General features: G+C 41.6%; 1 protein-coding gene across 1 annotated transcript in view; it reads right to left on the bottom strand.

The window, feature by feature from the left end:
* GABRR3 (gamma-aminobutyric acid type A receptor rho3 subunit) overlaps positions 1-12,720 on the bottom strand; it is a 45,592-nt gene that overhangs the window by 6,183 nt on the left and 26,689 nt on the right. Inside the window, exons 7-8 of the mRNA NM_001192519.2 lie at positions 9,446-9,598; positions 99-295 (exon numbers count right to left, since the gene is read on the bottom strand). Of these exons, the coding sequence (NP_001179448.2) occupies positions 99-295; positions 9,446-9,598 (350 nt within the window). The remainder of the gene's footprint in view (positions 1-98; positions 296-9,445; positions 9,599-12,720) is intronic.

Genomic DNA, 12,720 nt, shown 5'->3' on the forward strand with positions numbered 1-12,720 from the left:
CTTCATACAAGGGTTGCAATACTGCCAGGAGAGGGCATGGATGAGGATAGCCTTTTTCACATTCCAAAAAGGATCCAGTAGTGAAAGCAAGGCAGTACCTTCCCGGTCTTCTTGAATCGTTTCCGCTCTTCCACTGTGGTGAGGTAGTTCACAGCTGCATACTCAATGACTGACAGGAAGACAAAGAGGGAGCTGACCCACAGGTACACATCCACAGCCTTGATGTAGGACACCTGGGGCATGGAGGCACTCACCCCGGAGAGGATCGTGGACATGGTCAGCACCGTGGTGATTCCTGCCATTCAAGAACAGTGGTGAACAGCTCAGTGACAGCACCATTCAGCTTCAGGTTCCAGAGCCAGAGGACACCAGGGGGGACATTTCCAGGTCGCTATCTGCTGATCACAAGTGTGTGAGGGCCGGGAATCTCAGCAAGTCACCCGAGTACAGCTTGAGCCTAAGCCAGAACCTCCCGTTGGGTTTCTCTTCCTGTGTCTTTTTCTTACCCTCAGCCCCACTGTCCATGATGTTCCCCTTCCCTCCAGCTAAAGTTTCCAGAGTCAGACATGTCCCTAAAGATTCATGGCTCCTACCCTCAGCTGGGCCTCTTTTAACCATCCCAGAAAAGTAAAAACGTATTCCATTTTTTAAAATTCTCTGAGATTGTCTATACCAATTTTTTCAGATCCTGCATATATGCATTAATACACAATATTTGTTTTTCTCTTTCTGACTTACTTCACTCTGTATGACCATCTCTAGGTCCATCCATGTCTCTGCATATGACCCAGTTTTGCTCCTTTGTATGGCTGAGTAATATTATATTGTAAAGAGAAGAAGGGGACAACAGAGGATGAGATGGCTGGATGGCATCACCGACTCGACGGGCATGAGTTTGAGTGAACTTCGGGAGTTGGTGATTGACAGGGAGGCCTGGCATGCTGCGATTCATGGGGTCGCAAAGAGTCGGACACAACTGAGCAACTGAACTGAACTGACCTCACTAAATATTCTGAATATTCATTGAAAGGACTGATGCTGAAGCTGAAGCTCCAATACTTTGGCCACCTAATGTAAAGAACTGACTCTCTGGAAAAGATCCTGATGCTGGGAAAGATTGAAGGCAGGAGAAGGCAACGACAGAGGATTCGATGGTTGGAAGGCATCACCAACTCAATGGACATGAGTTTGAACAACTCCAGGAGTTGGTGATGGACAGGGAAGCCTGGTGTCCTGCAATCCATAGGGTTGCAAAGAGTCAGACACAACTAAGTGACTGAACTGAATTGAACTGAACTGAAGCAGAAATAGAGACACAGACATAGAGAACAAACAGATGGATATCAAGGGGGGAAAGGGGGAAAATGAATTGGGGGATTGAGATAGACATATATATACTACTGATACTATGAATAAAATAGATAACTAACGAGAAACTACGGACAGGGAACTCTACTGAGTGCTCTGTGGTGACCTAAATGGGAAGGAAAGCCAAAGAAGAGGAGATATATGTATAACTGATTCACTATGCTGTAGCAGAAACTAACACAACACTGTAAAGCAACCATACTCCAATAAATTTTTTAAGAAATTTTAAATTGAAGGATAATTGCTTTACAGTATCGTATTGGTTTCTACCAAACATCAACATGAATCAGCCATAGAAAAAAATTCTTCTGAAAAAGAAATTAATTCTAAAACCATTTCCACCACTATTCCCCATCATTTCACAACTTTTACGGTTAAGAAAGTATCTTCATGTCAATCTTAAATCTTTCGTTTGTCAGGGAGTGCTCTTTAGTAGCATTAAAGATTGCTGTCCCTGTACTTTTCTTTCACATAGAATACTTACAGGCCATTGTCATTGCTCTCACTTTGTCCCATGTTACTGAAACTATAGCTCAGTTGCGACTCAGATTGGAAGTGTGGTGGTGGAGGCTTAGTTCTGAGTAAGTATTTACTAAGCAGCTGCTGCTGCTAGGTTGCTTCAGTCGTGTCCGACTCTGTGCAACCCCATAGACAGCAGCCCACCAGGCTCCTCTGTCCATGGGATTTTCCAGGCAAGAGTACTGGAGTGGGGTGCCATTTCCTTCTCCAATGCATGAAAGGAAAAAGTGAAAGTGAAGCCCCTCAGTCATGTCTGACTCTTAGCGACCCCATGGACTGCAGCCCACCAGGCTCCTCTGTCCATGGGATTTTCCAGGCAAGAGTACTGGAGTGGGGTGCCATTGCCTTCTCCGACTAAGCAGCTGCTAAACACCAATTACTTTTTGCCCCACTCCTCCCGTTACCCTGTCTCCTATCTTTCCCACTTCTTCCCTACTATTATTCCCTTCTTACTGCTTTCCCTTTCATTTCCTTTTCTCTTCCTTTCCCTTCTTTAATCCCTGCAATGGGCATCAGAGGTAAGGAGATCAAGATTCTGGGGGACAAGGGAGAAAGGAGCGACTGAGATTTCCTTAATAAAAATGACAACTTTAGGGAGAGCTCTTCTGTGTCTACACTGATTTCTCAGAGAGAGGCTGCAAGAGTAGTGCCTGGAGAGAAAGCCTAGTATTGTAAATATTCGAAATGTATGCTGGCTGGCATGGTTTTATTTCTTAACTTCCCACCAGGGAGGTGCAAATGGAATCCTTAATGATTTTTATAAGTTGTGAGGACATTTTAATGTCAGCAGACAGAGTCCCAAACAGCAGGAAGAACACTGTGATTTACTCCTAAAATGTACAGACACAGCAGGTGGACAGCTCTCAGCCACACATTCCCACCTTTTCAACAAATTCTGTCATTTTGTAAGGTTTTCATCTGAGGGAGGCCCACATCAAAGACAATGACAGCGCTACAGAGCTATTCAATTTCAAATTAAGTTTTTTCCTGTGGATGGTGTAGACCAAAGCCATTTGGCAATCTGACAGTCACTGTGGGAGGACCCGAAATCTCACCTTCACATGGATTTGAACTCCAGAATAAGAAACCTAAATGCTTCTCCAGCAATTACCATTACATGCAGGCCACTGACTCATTGAGTCTCAGGTCTCCCCAACAATGGTCATGTCAACAGTGTGCATATTGGTGGATACCGTTAGCATTCCTTGCTACATAAACATGGAGATATGAAATTTTTATTAAGGTACAGGTGTACGTATCAGAGAAGGCGATGGCACCCGACTCCAGTACTCTTGCCTGGAAAAGCCCATGGACAGAGGAGCCTGGTGGGCTGCAGTCCATGGGGTCACCAAGAGTTGGACACGACTGAGCAACTTCACTTTCACTTTTCACTTTCATGCATTGGAGAAGGAAATGGCAACCCACTCCAGTGTTCTTGCCTGGAGAATCCCAGTGACAGAGGAGCCTAGAGGGCTGCCGTCTATGGGGTCACACAGAGTTGGACACGACTGAAGTGACTTAGCAGCAGCAGTACGTATAGCTGAAGCTGAGATTAATAAATACAACTTGTTTGCCTTTATTGAATGTTTACCCACCACTGCTGCTGGGGCTGCTAAGTCGCTTCAGTTGTGTCCGACTCTTCGAGACCCCATGGACTGCAGCCCACCAGGCTCTTCCGTCCATGGGATTTTCCAGGCAAGAATACTGGAGTGGGGTGCCATTGCCTTCTCCGTTACCCACCACAAACCTAGGTAAATATTAGCCACACATTGCAGAAAAGAAATATGAGTGAAAAGTGGCTAATTAGCCTGAATTTTGCCAGGAGCAGAATTGAAACCTTCTCTCTGAATATAGAAACCCATGCTTTTATTTCATGCAAAACTGTGGCCTCTCATTCTGAACCTGAAAAGGAAATTTCCTTTTGTTTTTAAGATTATAGACCAGTCTCTATATATGGAGTATCTCTGAGACAAGATGCTATAAAACTGAGTGTGGAATTATGTCAGGAAGCATGAAGGTATTTTGTGCTTTTCAAGAAGCCAGAAGTCTTATTCTGTCAGGATTTCACTGGTAAAACTATGAAAATCCTAAATGAATATTCCTGTTTAGTCGCTTACCTCATTTGTTCAAAATTTTTTAAATGTTTCCTCTTACTGGGTTTTGAAGATATGGAAGATAGAACTTGATTTTTTTTTTTTTTCAGTGACAGTAACATGAGGCTTAGCAGATGAAATAAGGGTTTAGAAAAACACACAAATACATGCTCTTGTCATGTATTTCACACTGATGACTGTTGAGTCAATAAAAGGGGATTGGATCATTTATATTTGCCAGATAGCAATAAACAAGCAGTCATTTTCTTTAGAAGGGTGCTTAGTCCAACTACGGAGAAGGCAATGGCACCCCACTTCAGTACTCTTGCCTGGAAAATCCCATGGATGGAGGAGCCTGGTAGGCTGCAGTCCATGGGGTCACTAAGAGTCGGACATGACTGAGCGACTTCACTTTCACTTTTCACTTTCCTGCATTGGAGAAGGAAATGGCAACCCACTCCAGTGTTCTTGCCTGGAGAATCCCAGGGACAGGGAAGCCTGGTGGGCTGCCGTCTATGGGGTCACACAGAGTCGGACTCGACTGAAGCTACTTAGCAGTAGCAGTAGTCCAACTAACTAATGGTAAGTTTATTTTTAAACCAGCATTCTAGATTTTCCTGTTTAAAAGAAGCAGATAAGGAGGGTGGGGAGTGGGGAAAAGGAAGTAAAGGATGAGAAAACTGATGTATAAATTCCTAAAGCAATAGAATTTAGAGTGAGGAGTATTACAGCTACATTAAACACACTTATTATGTCTTGAGCCGCCCCTTAGAAATACATTAATCTTGACAAATTGTATTCCTTCTAAGTCCATTAAAGTTAACACTGCAATAAAGGAGTTTTGAATTATATGAAGTGAGCATTTAGTCAAAGAAAGGACCTGTGTTGGAATTAGAGAATTATCTTCCCACCTACTGAAATCGCTATGCATAAATAGGAAAGCACTGAGACAATATTTAGTCTGGACCCTGAGACTCAACTTCCCTGAGCCATGCAGTTTCTCCCCTCTATTAATTCTTAAGGTTACATATGAGATCCTAGGAGCCCTTCAGTCAGGGGAGGATTGTTATCTATTTTTATTTCTCATTGGCTATGTTTTGCCATACATGATGAGGCAAATGTCAGGGGTGTGGGGCCCCATGCCAGGAAAGGATAATGTTTCCTGAACTGGCAGAAGACTAAAGAGGTGGTAACTGACAGACAGCTCAGATCAGCCTTCAAGTGCCTCTGGGGGATGGGTGGACAGTGAGAAAGAAAGCTATGAAAGAACTTAAGAGTGATCTCAGCTTCTGAGTGGATTAAATGGGATGCAATGCAAAGACCACTGGATTAGGAGTCAGAAAGGGAACTAGAGAAAGGAAGGAAGCTTTGGTTGAGTGCTTCGGCCACTGTAGCCCTGAGCTATGCAGTTTACACACATCGATCTTTGTGAGGGCATGAGGGCCTACAGAAGACATTTAGAACTACTAGGTCAGTTCACCCCTCAGTAGCTGTGTTGTAGGGAGCTCTTTTGAAAGGAAAGATGTCTACATTCATCTTTAAATGAGTAAAAACATTTCCCCTGTGGGCCAAGGCAGAAAGAAAATATTAAGTGATGTAAGGGAGAGGAAGGTAGGCTGGATATCCCAATACTGCTCTTTGGACAGAAAGTACCAACCATTATCTCACAGATGTGGTGCCAGAGTCCACTGCATAGGTGTTCTAGTTACTTCTATAATGGTAAAATGAATAGCTTCTAAGTATTATTTTCCAGGTATATGGCATAGCCTCCATTATGCATTTTTCTTTATGAATGAATACATGTCTGAAAGTTTTAGTTGCCTTCCTTTGCCAGGAAATATCTGTCTATTTCCTGATAAATGACCCCATTACTTTATACATTGTATATAAAGGGGATACCCAACAGGAATGCAGAGGGGCCCAACAGGAATGATAGAGGCAAGCAAGGAAGGAAGAGGATGAGAGAGGGGAGAAGAGAACCCTTCATGACAGTAAAAACATCCTTGAACAACTTTGTAAGAGTTCTTCACTCCTTATCTGTGTAAAATTGAATAGAATCATAGACTAGTATTTTAACCCAATACATACTCTGAGTTATGATTGCTATTATCTCTAGTAATAGAATTGCCTAATCACAACTGATACTCTGTGCTGTTCTGCCTCTATTGTTCTTTATCTGAAACAAGACAGACGTGGAAGGGTTTTAACCAGCAAATGATTCATCCTTAGTCAGCAAATGAACCCAAATGCAGAAGAGTCTTAATGAGAAATGAATCATCATTGTTTTTAGTTAGTAACTAAAATACAGCTATTAAAAACATGGTGGGCGAAATACTGGCAGTCTAACAACTATATATTAAGCACAAAATACGTGCAGGGCACTGTGCTAGTCACCATCCTTGAAGAACTCATATTCTAATAGAGAAGACAAGATGAGCTACCAACCCACCCCACAGCTGAACAGGAAACAGATGAAGCAGGTTCCTTAGGAGAGATACAAAGCGCCCTGTGGTTCAAAGATGAGAGAGACCATACCTGCCTGAAACCATCGGTAAAGGCTTCTGGCTTGTTCAGAAATGGCTAAATTTGTCAGAGAAAGACAGGTAGGGAGGGCATTCTAGATAGAGTGGGAGTCAGCACAAATGTCCAGAGGTGAGAGAAGCAGATAGGCACAAGGGCCTGTTTGAGAACACTGAATATTCAAATTGACTGAAGCTTATTAAGGTAAGTCTGGTGGCTCAGACAGTAAAGAATCTGCCTTCAGTGCAGGAGACCCAGGTTTGATCCCTGGGTTGGGAAGATCCCCTGGAGAAGGAAATGGCAACTCACTCCAGTATTCTTGCCTGGAGAATTCCATGGACAGAGGAGCCTGGTAGGCTACAGTCTATGGGATTGCAAAGAGTCAGACACAACCGAGCTACTTTCACTATTAGGGCAAGTATTTTAGGGCAGGGGTGTGGCTGAAAATTTGGCAAATAAAAACAGAATATTCAGTTATATTTGAACTTCAGATAAACAATGAATAATGTTTCAGTATCAGTGTGTTCCATGCAATATTTCAGATGTTCCTATACTCAAACATTGTTTGGTGCTTAACTAAAATACAAATTTAACCCAGTATCCTGTGTTTTATCTGACAAGCCTCAAGGGACACCTTGAATTCCAAGTTGAGTGTATTTACTGCAATCACATTTGAGATTGAGAGTATGATGATCACATTTGTGTCACAGAAGTATCACTCTGGTGGTAGGGTTGAACTTGGGCAAGAAGAAAAGGAGGTGAGATAAGCAGTTACAAGGCTTCTGCAAGCCCAAACTCCATCTTTGTACAAATTACTGAGAGGTATCCCTTCCTCCGGAGGATGTCACTCCAAACCACGTGCCAAGGAGCTTGGGCTGGATCTCTGCTCCCCACTAGGTGCATCTATAAGTTAGGAGTTTGGGAGTAACAGATACACACTGCTGCTGCTGCCGCTGCTGCTGCTGCTGAGTCGCTTCAGTCGTGTCCGACTCTGTGCGACCCCATTGACAGCAGCCCACCAAGCTCCCCCGTCCCTGGGATTCTCCAGGCAAGAACACTGGAGTGGGTTGCCATTTCCTTCTCCAATGCATGAAAGTGAAAGTGAAGTCGCTGAGTCGTGTCCAACTCTTAGCGACCCCATGGACTGTAGCCCACCAGGCTCCTCCGTCCATGGGATTTTCCAGGCAAGAGTACTGGAGTGGGGTGCCATTGCCTTCTCCGACAGATACACACTACTATATATAAAAGAGATAACAACAAGGACCTACTGCATAGCACAGGGAACTGTACTTAATATCCTGTAATAACCTATAATGGAAAGGAATCTAAATCACTTCGCTGTATACCCGAAACTAACACAACACTGTAAATCAACTATACTTCAATAAACAAATAAATTAAAAAAAAAAAAAAGATGGCAAAGTATCTTTCAAAGAACCTGAGGGTGGGAGGAAACAAAAGCCTGAGAACATAGTAGTGTTCTAGAAATGTTTGTTCTCTCTATTAAAATGAAGGAGGGACACTTCTGATTTGTATATTATTTTATATAAATCTGCCTAGCAATTTCCTAACTCTGTAGACACAAGCAGCACAGAATTTCAGTGTTGCCCATTCAGTCCAACCTGCCTGAGAGCCAGCTTTTATTGCTGTCATTTTCATGATATAAGAGCTAAGCAGTCAGCTTCAGGGATCCCATTGAAACTCATGTCCATAAACCTTTAGAGACTGAATGCCTTTCTCATTCTGTGTCAAGGGCTGGAAATGGGCCTTTAGTCTCCTCTTTGGGTCTATACTGCCCCACTGCCGTACTGAGGTCAGGGCCAGGCTGGTCTGATATGAAGGAACAGCCACAATAATTTAGTTACTCATTCAGATGGTATTTTCCCCCTTGAAGACATTCAAGACTCAAATGCTTGTGAACTGAAACTTTTAGTAGGGGAAAGAGGTAAACAAATCATTAATATTAATGACAATTTATGTCTTTCAAATATCTTTAGAAGTATGCATATAATTTGTCAACATTAACTCAGAAATCACTCCTTCTGGAATGAATTGTGTGATAATTATGATGACTGTGAACCACTTATAACAATCTTCTCCCTAAACAGAGCATTATGGGTGAAAGAACAAAATCAGCCCAAATGAGAGAGTTCTGCCCCAAACCAGCCAAGAAGGCAGGTGGGTCTGACTCCTGGGTTCTCATTAAGTAACATGTTGTCTAAGTACTTAGCTTGGCAAGTCTACTTTATAAGGACTCAATCAAAATCGCTAAGTGGGTCTGAAGTGGTTTCCATAAATCTGTGTGTGTGACAGTGGCATGTGATGTCTCTAGATAGAGTGACAATCACACCTGTTAATGAGGCTGGCAATGTTTCCCCATTTGTAATCTCTGAAGTGCCACGACACCTAAAATTCTGCTGTAATGGATTCTGATTTCAGTATTTATTAACAGGCTATGCCATAATTTTTTTTAAACTAGCTCTTATGTTTCCAAATTCAAGCATTCGACTCTCCAAGAGGTAATTTATTAAGGTACCAATAGTAGAGTGTAAATTCATTTGAACTGAAAACTTCTGCAATGTAAGGGTTTGTCAGGCAAAGTGAAGTGAACTTGGGCAAGAGACAGGGAGGTTTTCCTGAAAGGCAGAAAAGAGACATTTGTGAAATGAGTCTGTTTCTGCTTCATAACTTCACCCTCTCTCCTCCCTACCCTCCACCTTGGGTCAGTTGGTGCAGTCTTCATACTGAATGTCTTGGTTTCGAGGAAGGAGTCTAGCTACAATTTGCCCTTATGGCTGTCAAGCCAAATACTGTAACCTGAGTGCACTTCATAACTATCCCTACTAACCCATCACCCTCTTTCCCTCTCCACATATCACCAATTCATTCACCCTCCTTGAAATTTCTCCCACATTAACATTTCACAAAGGTACAGAAAGACTCACCCAAGGAAACTCTTGCGGGGACAGCTCTTCGGTCGATCCAAAATGAAACCCAGGAAAGCATTACCATCAACATAGCTGGGAAATAGGTTTGCAGGACAAAGAAGAAAATATGTCTCCTTAGCACAAAGTTGATGAAAAGCCTATTATACCAACCTATGAGGAAAAGTCAAAGTTTTCATCAGAACAGGCTTTTTTTTGGTGGAAATGCCGTACTTAGTGACAATAACCTGCTTCTTTAGACTCCAAGCTCTTAGGTAACATGGAACTTAAGACACCCTTGTTTACCCAGTACTGGGATAGGACCTGGGCCTCCAATGTTGGTTGAACTAACTGAACTGCAGTAGGTTTAATTGTCTGACTCAAAGGTTCTCCTTTAAATTTCATATTTGCTGTTCAGGGATGAATGGTTATTATATTTTGTGGGGTGGCCTTTAGAGACCTTACTCCAAAATGTTTTGTGTTTGCAGTGTTTCTTCAGGTGAAAAAGTCTTCAATATATGGCTAATGACTGATGCAAGAGCCAATAAACCGCTTATGAGCTGTAACAAATGACATGAAACATTTCATCTGGAGGAAAAGATTCACAGCAGCTTCTCTGTCCTTGGATTCCAAGTTAGGATCCAGATAGCTAGGGATTCAAAGAGGGGCTGGGGGAAGGGAGTATCCATAAACAATTTTTATTATTTCAAAGTTTCGAGGGTACCATTAATTTATCTATTCTAATCTGTTGAAAAGTAGCCAAATGGTGTTTCTTTGTCTCTTGTTGGAATTATATAAATTCATGTTGGTATTAGTTTGTACTGATCAAAGCAGCAGTTTCAGTCATGTCAATATGCATAGTTTGTTCAGCTTCCCATTTCACATTGGCTGCAAGGAACCATGTTTAGAAGGTTAGAGCATGCTTTTGGACCATCTATAGGACTTCTCTGATGCCATTTCCTGGTAACTACATGTTAGATTCTATATGATAACTTATGCTTATTTTACATTTTTCTTTCTCACATTTCTCTTTCATATCATCTTGCTTTATTTTACAATGATGCCAATCTTATTAAATCTTTCCTAAAGTAAGCAATGAATAATGAAAATATACCTTTTATAAATAAGTGGTAAGATTAATTTTTCCATTATAAATGCAGTTGACTGTAATCCAAATTATTCAGGATTTTAACCTATATTTTAACCTATATATTTTAACCTATAGTCTTTTAACCTATAGGTTAAAAATAATAAAATTGAGTTATAGGTGTTGCAAGGTTGGAGAACTCTTCTACTTCCCCAGTAGTAATTTCTGAACCCAAGATGGCAAACTTACTAGACAGATCGGGTAAACATTTAGGCAAACATATACCTGGTCAATCTTCACTGAGTTTGCAGACTGTATGCCTAGTATTCTATTCTTAATGAACTGTTGGTTACCTTTCTTTTTCCTACTTGTTTTAGTTTCTCTCACTATCAGTTGATATGCATCAGGAACACTAAACAATTTCATTACCAAGAGTAATAAAAGATACATGATGTATTATACTCTAAAGTCAAAATATGCCTTTTTTTAAGCTACTCATTGTCTTGTATTACCCATGTTACATCCCACTTTATTATAGTCCGCAGTTGAGAGTTTTGATTATGGCTAGAGTGGAATAATAGCATCTCTGATGTTATAGCTTCATATAATTATTGTGAAATTATAAGGGATAAGGAAAAGCTGGAAAGTACTTCATAAAGACACACTTACGCATATGCTTTTAAGTTCTGAAATGTATTTGGGCACCGAGGTCTTTTTTTAACTCATAATTTTCTGAATAATTTTTTTTTTTTTTTTGGCAACCAAGCAGGAGACATGTTGCTCTGTCTTGAAGTTTTTCTGGGAAGGGGAGACGAGGGATAGTTCTGTTGTTGAAGTTGTAGCTGGGAAGAGCTCCCTTTACCCACCAGGAAAGATAGGGCTGCTCTGGAAAGGAGTGGAGCTCTCATTCCGGGAGTGCAAAAGAGTAGGACTCTATTTTTGATATTTGACTACTGATAGCTCTCTAGCTCCACTTCTCCTTCTGCTCCACACCTGGGCAAGCTAGGAAGAAAGCCAGATGTTCTCTCTTTACTGATGGAAAGATCAAACCATGAAAACATGGCCCCATGCAAGGAGCCCTCACTTGAGTCCCACTTTCTAAGCACCACAGAACCCCAAGTCAGAGGCCCCTTCCTGTTCTCTCAAGACATTTTCAGATATGCTTTGAAGCCTGCCCTGCTCTCTCTAGAAAACCTCATTATGTAAGTAATAAATCTCTGTATACCCTTTCAGCATCTGTGTGCCATCACCAGTTTTGACATCTGAACTAAATTTTGGGTGGAAGTGTCCACCCACCTGCATCTGGTTGCCACATGGTAGAAAGAAAGGAAGTTTATGAAAGAGAGAGAAGGGCTGGAGAACTGGCAGCAGGGAAATGGAAGAGGTGGGCAGTGACTGGGCACTTAGTCCAAGACAATGTCCAAGAAGATTTTTATATCCAAAGACTGTCACCTTCAATGGTCTGTTGATGCTAAGGCTTCATTCTGTGTTGAAAGGCTAAAGATGCTGCTGCTGCTGCTGCTAAGTCACTTCAGTTGTGTCCAACTCTATGCGACCCCATAGACGGCAGCCCATCAGGCTCCTCTGTCCCTGGGATTCTCCAAGAACACTGGAGTGGGTTGCCAAGTTTCATTATTGTAACTATACTTCTGACTCTTGTAACTGAGCCAGAATTGTAATTTTTTTTCTGTATAGCTGATTTAGGAGTGGCGGTTATGGTGGTTGTTTTAGTGATAGGCATGAAGACAAAATATAAAATATTTTTATGAAACTAATATGTTTAATTTGAGAAAAACACTTGAATTTGGCTCTCAGGTGACCTTGTTTGGTAATTCATGGATAATGTGAGGAAGAACTATTACCTACTTGTGAACTAAAATAAATTCTAAATGCTGATCTTTTCGAAACCTAAGAAATGCTTGAATGAACTCAGATATTAATAACTTGATATTTGAATACAACTTTCAAAATGCTTTATTCTTCTCTTTTTAAAAAAAGTAATATTAGGGGACCATTTTGGGCTCCCAGGTGTTGCTGGTGGTAAAGAATCTGCCTACAGTGCAGGAGATACAGGAGACTTGGGTTCGATCCTGAGTTGGAAAGATCCCCTGGAGAAGAAAATGGTAACCCTCTCCAGTATTTTGCCTGAAAAGTCCTATGGACACAGGAGCCTGGCAGGCTACAGTCCATGGGGTCACAAAAGAGTCGC

Source organism: Bos taurus, chromosome 1 (genome assembly GCF_002263795.3).
Source record: "Bos taurus isolate L1 Dominette 01449 registration number 42190680 breed Hereford chromosome 1, ARS-UCD2.0, whole genome shotgun sequence".
In the NCBI taxonomy this organism is placed as follows: domain Eukaryota; kingdom Metazoa; phylum Chordata; class Mammalia; order Artiodactyla; family Bovidae; genus Bos; species Bos taurus.